Genomic DNA, 18,059 nt, shown 5'->3' on the forward strand with positions numbered 1-18,059 from the left:
TTCAGATGATCTGTGGGCCACAGATATAAATACAAGTTAATCCAACCTGGCACAGGTGTGCACTCAAAGGACTGAGACTATTTGATAATTTTTAACCCAGTAACTTATATTCTATGCCTGTGAAAGGTTATGTCTATAAAACAACATTCACATTAAGGATATGACTGCCCTTTCTTAAACAACTTTTATTGGAAGGATACGGGGGACTGCAAAGGGCTGAGCAAAAGCATGGAAAGCAGAACCCCATGTAATTTGCCATGGGGCAATGTAAGTGTACACAAACTGCAATTTATAAAGGAGTTCCCAAAGCTGTAGGAGGAAAAGAAAAACAATCAGTAAAAAACTTATCAGAGATTTGAATTAGAAAATGAAAGACCTCTAAAATGTATTTTTTTCCTAATAAGAAAATGGCACTGAAAATATTTGCCATTCGCATAAAAGGAAAAGATACATCGACTGCCAAAACACTGAATATATATTTAAGTAAAGACAGCTAGCTGATTTACGGATTTGTGTTTCATCTATTTAAAAAGCTCTATGCCCTCTATTGGCTGTATGATTACTACTACAAGCAAAATAAAGGTAGGAAATCTAGATGTTTGTAGAGCTTAAGTAATTCATACATATTTTTAATCCTAAGACACATTTTCCTCAAATTTTAGTACTTTGGAAATGGAGTATGTTTCAAATGCAATGTCGGAAGAAATCTGAAAGCAGACAAGCAGGAGATAAAGTTGTAATTCACTTGTCCCTGCCTAGTTGCCTAAGGATTTAGTAGTGCATATTAGGAATCTGTTCATAATCTCAATTGTTATGGTCAATGGAAACACAATACACATTTTAATTTTATGTAAATTAGGATTTGTTTTGTTGTTGAACATGTCTTCAACACTGCAACAGAATTATTGTGTTTGCCCAAAACTGCCTCTGCATGTTAGGCAATGTAAGGCCCAATTCACAAAACAGACACAGAATCTTAAAAGCAAGAGAGAGGTTCAGACTAATTTGGTACCATGATTCAGGCACCAAACACCTCATATGAAATTGTTCAGTTAACTTGCAAATGAACCTGTTTAATTCACAATTGAAAAAAAAAAAAAAAGAAGGAAATCACAACTTCAACCAATTAGAAAATGCAGATGAAACTCCTGCATTCTTCTCCATGACTCAAAATTATGCTGGTAATCCTTGATACTAATGTGATCGGGATGTCAGGATGTAAAAGCAGCGTGCATAATCAAGATGCCATTATTCACTGTCTCAAAGCAGTGATTCAGAAAACTTCAGATTCTAAATATGAAACAGACTGAACTCAAATTTTGACTATAACACTGAAGAAAAAAATGACAAGCAATTACATGGATAAGTGGTTAGTGGATAAAAATATCTCTGGATACATTCATAGTAATTTTTTCTTGTATTATTAAATTGACGGTACATCATACAATGGCATCTTAAAAACTATATATAGAGAACTCATAAAAATTACTTGCTTACTATCCTTGTTAAATTCTATCGACTAACCTTACTAATGCAAATCCCTTAAGGACAGAGCTTTCTCTATTCTGTTCACTGATGTAGCCTCAGCATCTAGAATACTTGTGGAACACTGTATGCTCTCAAGAGCAATTTGCTTAACAAATGAAAGTATTAAGAAAGTCCAAACCAATTCATGTTAAGACTATTTCAAAAACTGTTTCTATTTTATTGCAACTTGCACTTTTTCCCCAAACAGTATACTATGACACCATACGATTTCCAATCTAAATATTTAAATTTGTAAGAAACCACATGCTTCTTTATACAAACAATTCTTTGATTAACTCTCTGGCTTCCTCCTTTGGTTAACCACGCTCACTAGAAGAGGAAATAAATGATAAAAATGCACACAATTTGGGACTGAATATAATACTGCAATATTTTAGAAGCTACTCAGTACAATATTTAGCACAATATTTTGAAACAGTCTATCACTAACACCTTGTTCAGATTAATGTTTTCCATTAGTACTGTTCCCATCCTAGGGTAGCCTCTATCACATCTAAATTACTGTCACAGTCTCTTAAACTCTTCTCCATACCTTTAGGTTCTCCTTCCCCAAGTCATCCCAAATGTGGCTGACCAGGCTAACTTGCCTAAAATTGGGCTTTCATTGTGTTTTGTAGCTGCTCATATGCTTCAGCTCTGTTACCTATCAAATGGGATAATATATGTCAAAGTCCTTTGTATGTGGTCAGTGTTAACATGAAATCTAAACTCTAATTTATAAATAATCTGACTGCACAACTTTTATCATTTAGAAAGGTAGTATGGTTCAGCACAAAGATTCTTGGAATGGGAGGCAGAAGACCCAGATTTTGTCATCTCGTTTGTAAAAGGACTGAAAGTACCTCTCTTGTGGGTGGATAATAAATCTCAGAAGCATTTTGTAATTTTCAGAGTATTCTGCAAATGTCACCATCAAACTAATTTCTGATTCCTCCCACATGGCCTCACCGCCTTCAGTATTTACCATCTTCATTCAGCTATCAGGTTATTTCCTCCCTCCATCTATCTAGCAGCCCAGCCCAGTTCAATTATTACCATGTCTATTTCTAGATTATTCAAAACCACATCCACTTTTGGAAGATCCTATACATTTAAAAATACACAGCTATTGGTATTTCTCTAAATTTTCTATATAACTTAATCTTTATCTTCTTAGCTATATAGCAAGAAACATGTCTTAGACGGATTACAGTGACTAACATTGTTTAGGGATTCTTATATGCTTCTAAATGACTAGCTGATTGAAGAAAGATATTACTTAAAAGTTAATGAAGCAAATGGAATGCAAGCAGAATTCTCACTAAACAGTGTATTACAGAGGGAGCTACTTTTTACAGACAGGGATATTCCTTCAGTGACAAATTACCTTGTTGAAGAGTATAGACATGAAGAAGAGGTCCAACAGCATGGTCTCAGAAAACGCTTCATAGTCAATTTTGAAAAAGAGCACAGTGAAGATGACTGTGACATACTGATATGTAGGGCTGCTGAAAGAGGAGCGTAGCAACTTCAGACCAGCAATGGTGATCATTAAAGCACCTAATCTATAAATGAAAGAATGCACAACTCATTAATCAATGGCTGAAAACTTTAGAAAATCTACTAACTTCAGAAAAATCACTATTTCATTTACTATGCCTATAATACACATACATCAAAGGTGAACTTCTAAAAATGATTTATACACCAAGCAAATCACATCCTATATTCCCTTTTAACAGTATGTATGATTATTTTTTATATAAATAAGCACACTTAAAACATAAATAATAGTATTGTAATTCTAATATATGGTTCTCCAGCTTAATATGTGTATTGCTTTAATAGTAATAGCATTTAGCATATAAAAAAACATGTATTTATGCTTACCCAACAACATGTACCAAGTCTAATGGGTAGGCCTATAGGATGACTGCATAGGCAAGTGACTACCTACACAGTCTGATTTACACGGTACACAAAAACAGGCACCTCTTACGTTGACCATCTAATATTAGAAATCAATCTTACTGAATAAATGTTCTCTCATAAAACATTAGTTGACAATAAGATGTCTGGAGTAGTGACATACAAGAGCAGGAGCAGATGTTCAGAAATTTCACATCAATTTTTTTTATCTCACAGTGCACTGAACTAAAGAGACACTCAATTATTTGTTATTTGATCAATGTCTTTAGACACTGCTTATGACAGCCCCTAGCAGTTAAACATAGATGAGACGAGTACTGTACTTACTCTGTATCCAGTTTTTTTGGACTAGCAATTGTCTCTGCACTGCTACTAAGTTCATTAAGAACAATCAATGGGTAGATGATATTCTTCTCCACAAAAAGAAGCCACACATGAAGTTTCTCAAACCACATCATGGTGGCTGCATCTAACAAGGCAATGTAAGAAGGTCACATCATCTAGTGTATAAAATACAGGCATACCACATTTTACTGAGCTTTACTTTAGAGCACTTTGCAGACACTGGTTTTTTTTGTTTGTTTACAAATTGAAGAACCCTGCATTGAGCACATCCATCAGCACCATTTCCCAACAGCATCTGTCATATTTTGGTAATTCTTGCAATATTTAAAACCTTTTCATTATAATTGTATTTGTTACAGTGATCTGTGGTCAGTGGCCTTTGATGCTACTATTCTGTTTTGGGATAACAAAAACTGCACCCACGTGAGACGGCAAATTTAACCAATACATGTGTGTGTTCTGACTGCTCCACTGATTGACTGTTCATCTCTCTCCCTCCTTTCCGGTTTCTCTATTCCTTAAGATTAAAATTAGGCCAAGTAATAACTCTACAATGCTCTTTAAGTGTTCAAGTGAAAGGAAGAATCATACATCTCTCATTTTAAATCATAAGCTACAAGTTATTAAGTTTCATGAGGAAGGCATGTTGAAAGCCAACACAGGCCAAAAGCTAGGCCTCTTGAGCCAAACACTAGCCAAGTTGTGAATGCAAAGGAAAAGTTATTGAAGGAAATTAAAAGTGCTGCTCCAGGGAACATATGAATGATAAGAAAGTGAAAGAGCCTTATTGGTGAAATGGGGAAAGTTTGAGTGGTCTACAGAGAAGATCAAACCAGCCACAACAACATCCCCTTAAGCCAAAACATAATCCAGAACAAGGCCCTAACTCTCCAAGTCTGTGAAGGCTGGGAGAGGTAAGGCAGCTGCAGAAGAAAAGTCTGAAGCTGGCAGAGGTTGGTTCACGAAGTTTAAGGAAAGAAGCCACCTCCACAACACGAAAGCACAAGGTGAGGCAGCAAGTGCTGATGTAGAAGCTGCAGCAAGTTCTCCAGAAGATGCAGTTAAGATTAATGAAGGTGGCTGCACGAAACAACAGATTTTCAATGTGAATGAAATAGTCTTCTATCAGAAGAAGATGCCACCTAGGTCTTTCAGAGCTAAAGAGAAGTCAATGCCTGGCTACAAAGCCTCAAAACTCTCTCATTAGGGGCTAACACAGCTGGTGGCTTTCAGTTGAAGCTAATGCTCATGGACCATTCTGAAAGTCCCAGCGCCCTCCAGAATGATGATAAACTACTCTGCCTGTGCTCTCTAAGTGAAACAACAAAACCTGGATGACAGCACGTGTGTTTACAACATAACCTACTTAATATTTTAAGCTCTATGTTGAGACCTACTGCTCAGAAGAAGAGATTCCTTTCAAAGTACTACCGTTCGTTGGGGCACCTGGGGGGCCAGTCGGTTAAGTGTCCAACTACGGCGCAGGTTATGATCTCACAGTTTGGGAGTTTGAGCCCCATTGTGAGGCTCTGTGCTGACAGCTCAGAGCCTGGAGCCTGACTCAGATTCTGTGTCTCCCTCCCTGCCCCCCCCCCCCTTTCCCAGTTGCTTTCTGTCTCCCTCTCAAAAAAATAAATTTTTTTTTTAAACTACTACTGCTCATTGACAGTATCTACAAACATAACATGCATTCTGCAGCGCATGGGGATTCAAGGAGTAATTTTGACTTTCACGTCTATTTAAGAAATACATTTCATAAGGCTATAGTGGCCATAGAGCATGGTTCCTCTGCTATATCTGGGCAAAGTAAATTGAAAAACTTTCAGAAATAATTCACTATTCTAGATGCCATTAAGAACATTTGCAATTCGTGGGAGGAGGTCAAAATATCAACATTAACAGAAGTTTGGAAGCTGATTCCAACACTCATGGATGCCTCTGAGGGGTTCAAGACTGCAGTGCAGGAAGTCACTGCAGAGGTGGTGGAAACAGCAGGAGAACTAGAATTAAAAGTGGAGTCTGAAGACGGGACTGAATTGCTGCGATCTCAGGATGAAACCTGAATGGATGAGGAGCTGCTTCTTATGGATGAGCAAAGGCAACGGTTTCATGAGATGCAATCTCCTCCTGGTGAAGATGCTGTGAAGCTTACTGAAACAACAATGAAGGATTTAGAATATCACATAAACCTAGTTGCTAAAGCAGCAGCAGGATCTGAGAGAATGACTACCCACAGGAAGCTACACTGTGGGTAAAATGCTAGCAAACAGCATGCTACAGAGAAATCATTCATACAAGGAGTCAACTGATATAGCAGACATCACTGTTGTCTCATTCGAAGAAACTGCCACAGCCACCCCAACCTTTGGCAACCACCATCCCGATCAGTCAGCAGCCATCAACACCGGGGCGAGGCCCTCCACCAGCAAGAGGATTAGAACTCACTGAAAGCTCAGATGATGGTCACCATTTTTTGACGAGAGTATTTTTAAATAAAGGTATGTACACTGTCTTTTTAGACATAATGCTCTTGCACAGCTATTAGACTACAGTGTAAACAAAGCCTTTATATGCACTGGGACACCAAAAAGTTGATTTGTCTGGCTTTACTGTGATATTCACTTTACTGCAGTGGTCCATAAGCAAACCAGCAATCTATCCCAGGTATGCCGACAGTTTGGCAAAGTGATGTGAAAGGAAACTCTTACAGTATAAATAAATAACGTTAAGAAATCCAGTATTTCAACCGGTTGTCAACTTCTATGAACTCTGATACACGTACAATTTGGCAATTTAGATATGACTTCAGTTTAGATGAGGGCACCCGGATGGCTCTGATGTCAGCTCAGGTCATGATCTCATCGTTTGTGAGTCTGAGCCCTGCGTCAGGCTCTGTGCTGGCATCAGGTAGCCGGTTTCCCTTTTTCTTTGCCCCTTCCCCGCTCATTCTCGTTCCCAAAGTAAACTTAACCGTAACTTTTTCTCACTTATGCCTATAACTTCTGGAGACAGGTTACTAAAGATTATGAGACTGTCCTTTTTCTATAAAATAAATAAATGATCTATTAAAATTATCTGTTTTTAAAATGTTAAGATATATGTGGGGGGGCATATATATATGTGTGTATACCTTATAAGATATGTATATATCAGAACATATATGGAAGTATGATATGTTTTAGATTCACACACTGCATAAAAGTCACTGCATTGCTAGTAATATTTTTCTAATACTTTCACATTATTTTATTGGGGAAACTATCTAGGATACACTGAAAGATTTAAAATAACGGTCTCAGTAGAGAAGGAAAAGAAACCAGCTAAACTCAGTAGAAAGGAAAAGAAATAAACTTTGCTAATACCTAGTGCATTCAATAAGTCAAACATGTTATATTGACTCAAAATTTGTAAAAATGTAGATGAAATGTTTTGTTAAGATCAAAAGAGAAATAATATGATCAACGACTTACTATAAGGAAAACAGCTGTTCAGAACAAATCAGATACAATTGCTATCATTTATATATGAAAGCAACACTAATAGTCACTATCAAAATAATACATCATTCTAAGTTATTTTCCTGACCATATGAAAGAACCAGTATGGATTGTCATACGGTTTTATGTCATTTTCCCTTAATTTTTTTAAATGTTTATTTTGACAGAGAGAGAGAGAGAAGAGAAGGGACAAGCAGAAAGAGAGAGGGGGAAAGAGAGAATCCCAAGCAGGCCCTACACTGTCAGCATAGAGCCTGACATGGGATTTGAGTCCATGAACTTAGAGACTATGACCTGAGCTGAAATCAAGAGTCAGACACTCAACCAACTGAGCCACCCAGGCGCCCTGTGTCATTTTCCCTTATTAAAAGAATACATATTGTCAGAAGTCTGCACAATGCCATTACTGACACCTACACATTAATGCTTAATTCTCTCTTCAGGATCAAACTGGTGATCAAGGTTACAGTTCCATGATGCTCTAAGCAATTTTATTAAAAGGCCCAAGAAATTTGCTTTGAAAATGCAAAGTCAAGTTTGGTATAGAAAGCTTTCAAAAGCTTCAGGGTTCTCTAAACAAGTTAATTTATCTTCAAACAACTGAGGAATTTACTCTCTATAGTAATTCATTAACTGACAAAAATGTCGGAGGAAAAACCACTGGCTTGTTTAATCACTAATACATAATAAATGATGACATAGGTATGAACTTTTATTATTTCTCTAAAATGAGCATGTATGGTATATTGCAGGTCGTGGGGCCAATGAACAAGGACCAAATACTTAAAATAGGAAAGACAAGTCAGGATTTAAACTGGACTGGCATTCTACCTCTTTCTGAATCACTTTATACTTTACTCCAAACCTGAACAAGAACAATTAACAAATATTTTAAACTTCTTTTCATCTGATCAACTCTTTTATACCTTTTTGGTAGGATATAGTGTCTCTGGTGGAAAGAGGAACAAAATTCTCTTTATTCCCCCTATGCTTTGAGCTAAAAATATCTCAAATACCAAGTCTTAAGGAGGACTGAGTTGTCTGTACATAGACAAGAAGATTTAAGGAAAGGGTAAGGACTGGAAAGAAGCCACAAACACGCAGAGAAGGATTCATCAATGAGAGGTCTGTGAAGAGCAATACAGAGAGGAAGTAAATTTTATTCTGTGGAAGTCGGCATTGTAGCATTGACATTTATACTTCAACTGAAATTAAAGCATCCTGCAAAAGGTTTGACTCATTACAGCTTCAAATCTAAGTATAACAAACACAAGCCACAATGTTACTGGATGATACTTACTTAACTGTCTCTGTTAAAGTTAAAAAAAAAAAAAAATCCATATTAAAAAGAAGAGTATTAACGAAATACTTACTCCGAACTTCGTATTGATTATACTCCACTGTCTTCAGCAGAGGGTGAGAAAAACAGTGCCATGGTAGCTGCTTTCTAACTTGAGGCAGCACATAATGGGTTACAAAACCTACGAAGCCGACCAATGCATACAACACATACTTGAGAGCAGGCTAAAAGAAAAATAAAATTGAGAAAATTAAACTGATCTTGAGGGGCGCCTGGGTGGCTTAGTCGGTTAAGCGTCCGACTTTCGCTTAGGTCATGATCTCGCGGTTCGTGGGTTCGAGCCCAGAGTCGGGCTCTGTGCTGACTGCCAGCTCGGAGCCTGGAGCCTGTTTCAGTCTGTGACTCCCTCTCTCTCTGACCCTCCCCTGCTCACGCTGTCTCTCTCTCTCTCTCTCAATCCTAGAAATAAATAAAACATTAAAAAAAAAAAAAACTGATCTTGAGATCCACAGAATTTCTAATTTGTCAATTCAGTTTTCTACTTATTAATAGAAAACAGCAAAGTCAATTTGAGAATCTAAGAACTAAACATCTGTCAACATTTTACAGAGGAAGTGGTGGTATGTCCCATCCGACACCAATTACTAAATGATGCTTTGGGCTTTCTCTCTCTCTAGAATCTCTGGCTCTGGGGAAGACCAGCTGTCCTTTTGTGTGGCTACACAAGCAGCCAATGGCAAGGGCCAGATGGAGAGGAACTCAGATCTCTGGCCAATGGTCAGCAAAGAACTTAGTCTTCCTAACAGCCTCAGTTGATGGCCGTGGCAGCATAACACACCCTGGACTAAGGTCATCTAGCTAAGCTACAATTACAATCAGATTCACAACCCAGAGAAACCATGAGAAAATATCTGTTGTTAAAATCAAATAAATAAAACGTCATATATTTCAGCATTATGGACAAATACTGGAATCAAAAAATGAGCCTAAACAAAATTATTTTCCCCCAATCAAAAGAATAAAATGATTCCTTACCTGCAACACTGTGAACACTGTGCTTACATGAATAGCAAAATATAGCACACCAATTACAATGCATACTACGAGGTCTGATTGTAAACGCTCACTCTGCGGAAGAAAACAGAATGGAACAAAAATTACATAAAATTTTAAAACTATGTATTTTTTATTCCCAACTGGCAAAGTATAAGAAATAACTTTTCATTGACCCTATTCTTCTGGATAGCTCTTATACATAATAATTGGCTATACGAAGTCTTCCTCAGTTTCCTGATTCTTGGTTTGATACTGCAATACCAAGGAAATTAAACTAGTTCCACACAATGTATAACATATTAAAACAAAGTCTTTTAGAATGAAGATTATTTTCCCCCCAGTGATCTGTAAGTTTGATTTTTATATAATGGGGAAAGAAAATGAGGTACTTAAGTCGCTGTATCATTTATAAGAGATACTCTTTTGGATAACAAAGTTATATTTTCATTGTTTTTTTTCGAAGTGCTGAAACTGCATAAAAATGTCTTATTTTACATACTGGGTTTTGGCTCTTTTAGTTCTAGTAATAAACCAGAAATCTCTTAGTATCTTGACTACAGTCAATTGACCTGTAGATTTATGCTAATTTTAAGATAGATTAAGAAGTATCCTACTATATTTAACATGAAATGTCCTTTGCTAACATGGAAATTAAAGTCAGAAAAAATTGTTTGAATTCTATTGTGAGGCACTTTTGTACTTCTAAAGTTTTCTGAAGAATATGTCAACATTTCAAGTTCAGTAAAGGTAAATAGTATAACTAACTCATGACTGATATAAGTACAGTTTTTCACAAATGGAAATATTCTAAAATAACTTAGAAAAAGAATGCTTTATGCTATTTCATAAAGCAGATAATTACTAAGTAAGACAGATAACATTAAATTCACCAAAGTAGAGAATTTTTAAATTACTACATTTTCTTTTTTTTTTTTTTTTAATTTCTAGGAGAGAGAGAGAGACAGCGTGAGCAGGGGAGGGTCAGAGAGAGAGGGAGTCACAGACTGAAACAGGCTCCAGGCTCTGAGCTGGCAGTCAGCACAGAGCCCGAAGCGGGGCTCGAACCCACGAACCGCGAGATCATGACCTAAGCGAAAGTCGGACGCTTAACTGACTAAGCCACCCAGGTGCCCCTACATTTTCTTAAATATAGTTAATTAGTATAGATAATTGCTCTCCCCTTCAATCTGAAAAATAAACACACACACACACACACACACACACACACACTTTTCAGATTGCTCTTGAGAAAGAAAACACACTAAATGACTAGCAGATGATTTACAAGCACCTAGTTTTTATCAACAAGAACAATACAACATTTGATTTGTGTTAATATTCATCTTTCAAATCCCAGTTTAACCTGAATAGGATTAAGAATTCTATAAACAATGAAATTACTTCATTTCACCTAATTTGAAAATGAATGTTTAGCACACTGTTTTTAATTACATAGAAACAAACTTTGAGGAATGAGCATTTCTTAACAGGTTAAAATTTGACATAAAGGTAATCAACAACTTACAACTCTACAAACATTTTCTACCAGTTACATGATACAACTTGTCGAACTGTCTAAACTTCACGTATTTCAGCTAATTGTAAATGGCTAAAACTTACAACAGAATTTCTAAGTTTTTCAGGCAGTGGATCTTTTACTTCAGACAGAGGGTCTTCTGGATTTTTCTCTTCTGTTTTTGGAAAAATCTTGGATTGCACCAAAGAGCTTGAAATTTTAAAAAATGAAAAAAGAATTAATAAGAAATACATTCATAACCTGAAAACCAGTACTTAGAGGCAAACAAAGCTTATGATAAAAAATGAAGTGTTCCCAGTGTATTTAATCATTAGCAAATGAAAAGGTCTAAGAAGTTTAAGATGCTATAATAAGCACACAATGGGAATATTTTTATTAAAATACAGTTTTAATACTTTTTAGGAAAGAAAAAGCTAACAAATATTCTCAACCAAATTGGTTAGAATGATCCCAAGTTAATATATTTGAAACCCAATACAGATTAAGTCAACAGTACTCTGACAAGGCAGTGGGAAAGTTAAACTTGAAAGAAATGTGAACTTGGTTAAATTTCTTTAATTTGATAACTGATTCACTTACAAAAGCACAGAGGGATCACTGCTCTGCCGACTGAGATGATAGGATACTGCCACTAATAAACCACAAAAAATGGAGAAAAGTACTGGAATATGCTGGCCATCCCAAGAATCCTGTTGGGGGAAAAAATGTTTCACAGTAAAATCTGCTTCTCACTTATCATCTGTCATACAGTCCTTTTATGTCAGAATTTCGAAGGAAGATAATTAAATTCAACAAAAACTTCAGAGCTACATTATTAATTGCATTTTATTCCAGATAAATTTAGATTTATTACTTTTTAATGAGCCAGAATCTAGCTGACTAGATCACCTTCAGACAAGAATTAATACATTTGCTTCTGATATGTCCTGCTTTCCAATTCTTTCATATTTTAAGTGGTATTAAACTTATGATAAACTATTTTCTCCCTTTAGAAAAACTAACTTGGTGCAGCACAAATTTGATTATATATGATAAAGGAGCAGGGAAAAGACAACAGATGGTACAGCACATTAGGTGAAAAAGAATATTGACATTGGTGTGCTTTTTTCCTGATACCTTTGCTCATAATATGCCATTATATCTTCCAGAAAGTTGAGTAGGCATTCAGTTCTCTTGAATAATGAACTCCATATTCCCCAAAATAAATAATGCAAAGGCTAGCTTCTAAAGCCAACCAAACATGTGGATGTGGATATGACATGTCATGTCTGCTCACTGCAATTATCTTTGGAGTCTACTGGCATGGGAACTGGTAGACAGTAGATAATACTGATTGAAGGGATAGCTAAAAGTTCTTAAGTATGGCCTTGAGGTAAACAGCATTCTTTTCCTTCTTCTTTCTCTGGGGGATTCAAGAAGGGAAAATGGTAGGAGTGGGAATCCAAATTGTATTTTATTATACAACTTGCTTCCTCCGCCACCCCCCCATTTAATAACAGTCTTGAAAATTATTACACATCATTACAGACCTTTTTTCAATGGCCATGTCAAAATATCATTATCATATTGAACATACAGAACATAAGTATTTCTGAAGCAATTCTCACTACCATCCTTGGAAATATGTTCTATTGCACCCCAGTTTTTAGATGAGATACTTAGGCAGTTCTAGAGGGTTCAAGTAATTTGTTAAGTGGTATAGCCAGGAACTGAACGTCCTGATGTCTGGATTTGCTGAGAAGGAAGTTAAACAATATAGAAGAGTTTGAGAATGAAAGAGAGATAAATATATAAGGAAACAAAGTAAAAGAGAAAACAAAATGTAGGAAAAGCATTCGCACAGTGATAATAAGGGAAACATATGAGATGTATGAGAGAGATAAGGAAGACCATTTGATAGAGATGTGGGGTGAGAGGTGAAAGAAAAGCTAAGCTTTAAACTTCCATAAAACACAGTCCATGGATAATGCCTAAAACTTGACAAGATATAAGAAGTGTAAGTTAGTTAATTAGACATAGGGAGGTAAATACCAAAAGAATCAGCTCAAAGAACTGAAAGTGGTAACTCTGAGGAAGGGATAAAGAGGTAGAGGAGTTTTGCCCCTAGTGATAAGTCTTGTAGAAATACTGATTCTTTGAAAGACAAACAAGAACCACTTTAATAAACATTAAAACTAATAAAAAACATGTCCAGTACAGCCACTTTGGAAAACTGGCAATTTCATTTCTAGGTATTTACCCAAGAAAAATGGAAATACATATGTATTCATAGCAGCTGTATTCATAATATTCCTAAACTATAAACAACTCAGATGTTCACCTCTAAGACAGCAGAGCCGTTGTAATATACGCATACCATGGAAGTAGAGATGTTTTAAAACTAATGGGATGTTTCCCTGCAGTAAAAAGAAACATTATGTATACTGATATACATAATGTGGATGAATCTCAAAACTATTATACTGAACAAAATACATCAGCTATAGAGAGGTATGATTCCATTTAAATGACATTCAGGAACCCCACATCTATAGTAAAAGAGGTTGGGGCAGAGGGACTGAAAAGGAACATGAGGAAATTTCTGGTGGGGATGGAACTACAGCTTGATAAGGGTATGTAAGATACAGATGAATGCCTTTGTCAAAACTTATCAAACTGTGTTAATTAAGATACATGGATTTCACTCTATGTAAATGTTTCCTCAATTAAAACAAGTTTTCGAAGAAAACTAAAGATTCCTATTTTTATCTGACAAATGCTTGATACTATTTTTTACTATTCTCAGATTTTTTTAAAAAGCCTACTTAAATTGATCTAAAAAGCATTTATTTGGATCAAGAATTTAGAATAAGCACAGATTCAGTGTAATTAATGAATATTTAAATAGGTAGTAACTGCAACCTTTATTGAATCACTAACTAGAAAAACAAAAAGCAAAACAAACCCAAGCATGTCGGAGTTTTCAATGAACTCTGATTCAGAAGTGGAGAAAATATCACTAACTATGAAAAGCAAAAGGGAAGTTGATGTAGTTCAAAAGATTAAAAGATGGGTTTGTCCTATCTACTGTAATAGGTTTGAACACTTTTTCTTTCCTTTATTTTAATGTATTTTTTATTTTAGAGAGAGATCACACAAATGGGGCTTGATCTCACAACCATGAGATCATGACCTGAGCCAGAATCAACAGTCGGATGCTTAAGACACCCAGATGCCCTTAAATGTTATTCATAACGGTCAAATTCTAGCAATCTCTTTAAAATATAAAAACATCTAGAAAGTATACATATATTAATAGGATTCACTAAAGTTTTTTAGAAAAAAATTTAGCTTTTAATGAGCTAAAAATTTCAAGGGAAAATTAAAGAGTAACACAAGGAAAGCAGAAATCAGAAAATAATAAATGTAAAAGTCCATATTAATAGATAAAAAGGAAGACCACTCTTAAAGGCATGCAATAATGTCTCCCAATGTGTCTAACTGTCTAGAAGTATTACTATTGTCAATTTCTTGTATATTCTTCCATAATTACTCTATGTCTATACATACAAGCCACTGGGTGTGTGTGTGTGTTTTAATTTTTTTAATGTTTATTTCTGAAAGAGAAAGAAAGAGAGGCGGAGCATGAGCAGGGGAGGGGGAGAGAGAATAGGAGACACAGAATCTGAAGCAGGCTGTAGGCTCTGCACTGTCAGCACAGAGCCTGACATGGGGCTCACACTCACAAACTATGAGATCATGACCTGAGGTGAAGTTGGATGCCCAACCAACTGAGCCATCCAGGCACCCCTGTGTATGAGTTTTAAAGCACAAAGGAAACATGCATTTTGGGGCATATTACCTTCCTTTTTATTAAAAAATACATCACCTTTTTATTAAAAACACATACACACATACACTCAAGAGAATGTGATATATATCACACACATTCAAGAATATTATTCAACCTTGAAAAGAAAGAAAATCTTATCATCTGCAACAACATGGATGAAACTAGATGGCATTATACTACTTGAAATAAGCCAGAGACAGAAAGGCAAATACTGCATATTATCATATATACTTTTTTTTTTAAAGAAAAAGTCAAATTTATAGAAATATAACAGAAAGTGGCTGTCAGGGATTGGGATGTGGGAGAAATAGGGAGAGGTTAGTAAAAGAGTATAAACTTTCAATAAAGGTCTAGGTGGAGAGTGCCAGAAATGAGTGAAGGTAAAAAAGTACAAACACTTCCAGTTATAGGCTAAGTCATGAAAATGTTAACATAAACCATGGTGACTGTATTTAAATTTTTTTAATGTTTATTTATTTTTGAGAGCAAGAGAAACACAGCATGAGTGGGGGAGGGGCTGAGAGAGAAGGAGACACAGAATCCAAAGCAGACTCCAGGCTTTGAGCTGTTAGCACAGAGCCGACATGGGGCTCAAACCCATGAACTGTGAGATCATGACCTGAGCCGAAGTCGGACGCTTAACCAACCGAGCCAGCTGGTGCCTCTATGGTGACTATATTTAATAACACAGCATTGCGTGTTTGAAAGTTGCTAGGAAAGAAGGTGTTATAAGTTCTCATCAAGATATACATAAAAAAAAAAAACACTGTGTGCTGAAAGATGTTAACTTGACTAACTGTGGTGATCATTTCACAATACATACAAATATCAAATGTACATCTGAAACTAAGATAATGATCTATGTCAATTATACCTCAATTAAAAAATTAAATAAAAATAAACTTAAAATCTTTTTTAAAAAGGATAAGGTCTGAGACTCTACTGTATAACATGACTACAGCTGATAACACTGTACTGTATAAATTAAATTTCCTGAGAGAACTTAAATGCTCTCACATACAAAAAAGATATGAGGTGATAAATGTATTAATTGATGAGAGGAATCCTTTCATAGTGCATATGTGTATCATATATCATACACACTTTAATATCTTACAATTTTGTCAATTATAGTTCAATAAATCTTGAAAAAACAAATGGTTTTTCTTGAAAATCATTCCAGATTAGCACCTAAAAACCTGTTCTAAATCTGTAGACTTATTGTAATGGGTGACATATAAAAGTAAAATAGTCTAATGGAAACACCCCATCCAATAGAGAAGGCAAATAATTTATCTTTCTGCCTGCCTTTAGGATACAAGGTTATAGTTTGCAGTTTTATAATTGCTGTTCTTCTGCTAGATAATTATCATTAAACAGCCCTTTGTGCACTGCGCTACAAAACATTGCACTGTTAACTTCTATGACTGCAACTTCTAAATAACGACTCACTTTCCAAAACAGGACTCAAAGCACAGATCTAAAACCTTTCCACTAGGATGGTTTACAGGTAGTACACCTGGGAGAAGCCTGCATTTGGATCTCTTTGCCTCCAATTGCTTCCTGGGGTTAGTTAGCCCCAACAAGTATTTCCCTCTCTACTGGGTTTTCCGTCTCCCTTTACAAATGCAATCAAGCCTCAGATCTTTCTAGAAAATAAAAACTTGAGGGGCGCCTGGGTGGCTCAGTCGGTTAAGTGTCCGACTTCGGCTCAGGTCATGATCTTGCAGTCTGTGAGTTCAAGCCCCGCATTGGGCTTTGTGCTGATAGCTCTGAGCCTAGAGCCTGCTTCAGATTCTGTGTCTCCCTCTCCTCTCTCCGTCCCTCCTTGCACTCTGTCTCTCTCTCCCTCAAAAATAAACATTAAAATAAATAAATAAAAACAAAAACTTGAAAACAACCTCCATTATGTACAAAGTTTCCCAACTATATTTTAGAAAGTGTATCTTACAGGGCACCTAGGTGGCTCAGTCAGCTGAGCTTCCAACTCTTGATTTCAGCTCAGGTCACTGATCTCACGGTCTGTGGGTTCGAGCCCCACTTTGGGCTCTGTGCTGACAGCAGGAAGCCTGCTTGGGATTCTCTCTCTACCCCTCCACAGCTCGCATATGCACACATTCTCTCTCTCTCTCAAAATAAAAAAAGTTTTTTTTAAGATTTTAAAAAAGTATCTTGCCTTTCCTTAATATTTTTCAAACTCAAGCTTATATTAATCTAGTTTTCTCAGTGAAAACACCAAAGAAGCTGTTTTATTGAAGTCACCAACCACCTATTAACAGCCAAAAGCAATAAAAACTTTTTTGCAGAAAATACTGCCTCTGAAGTTTCCTTTGCGGTATTCTGTTCTATCCATCGCTTAACTACCAGCATTTCCCAGGGTTCTATTTGCATCCATTTCCTCACCAATCCAGGTTGGCAGTCTTTTACTTACACTTTAACTTAGTTAATGAATTCTAGATCTTATAACTATTACCTTAAACCTCTCTACATACAACTACCAACTGTGCAGCTCTAGATACCCATAAGTGTCAACAAATACATATGTCCATAGGTAAACAACCCCCTTCCACACTAAACTCCAAGATTTGCAATCGTAGGCACTAGTATCACTATCTAATCATTTGTTCAAGCCAGACCGGACTCTCTTCTTTTTTCTCTTTATCCACAGAGTCCCTAAATATATTCACTGAATCCAATTTTAGTCAGGTCCCTCTTAGTTTCAGGACTGCAATACGACTCACCCACTTCTGATCCTTCCTGCTTATATTTCAATCTCCTTCACACCAGAGACCAAGTAATCTTTCTGAAATGCAACACTGATCGTTTCTTTACCTGACCTTGAATACTCTGATGGCCTTTCATCTCCATCCCAATATGTTCAGGATAAAAGGTATTTCCTAACCCAGCCATTGTTCTCCTTTCCAGCCTTACTGAAGGCCATCTTTCCTCATGTACCCAAACCTCCAGCAATTCCAAATTATTTGCTGTTTCCTGCACACAACACACTTTCTTTACAACCCCATGGCTCTTCATCCA

General features: G+C 36.2%; 1 protein-coding gene across 6 annotated transcripts in view; it reads right to left on the bottom strand.

The window, feature by feature from the left end:
- Positions 1–18,059, bottom strand: part of PCNX1 (pecanex 1) — a 174,927-nt gene that overhangs the window by 34,556 nt on the left and 122,312 nt on the right. For all 6 annotated transcript variants that reach the window (XM_039251845.1, XM_039251844.1, XM_039251842.1 and 3 more), the window contains 7 exons: positions 11,771–11,880; positions 11,275–11,380; positions 9,634–9,726; positions 8,672–8,822; positions 3,784–3,925; positions 2,915–3,092; positions 201–309 (listed from right to left, as the gene is read on the bottom strand). In XM_039251845.1, the coding sequence (XP_039107776.1) occupies positions 201–309; positions 2,915–3,092; positions 3,784–3,925; positions 8,672–8,822; positions 9,634–9,726; positions 11,275–11,380; positions 11,771–11,880 (889 nt within the window). The remainder of the gene's footprint in view (positions 1–200; positions 310–2,914; positions 3,093–3,783; positions 3,926–8,671; positions 8,823–9,633; positions 9,727–11,274; positions 11,381–11,770; positions 11,881–18,059) is intronic.

The sequence above is a fragment of the Hyaena hyaena genome, unplaced genomic scaffold, assembly GCF_003009895.1.
Source record: "Hyaena hyaena isolate Hyena2069 unplaced genomic scaffold, ASM300989v1 scaffold_400, whole genome shotgun sequence".
NCBI classification, from domain to species: Eukaryota; Metazoa; Chordata; class Mammalia; order Carnivora; family Hyaenidae; genus Hyaena; species Hyaena hyaena.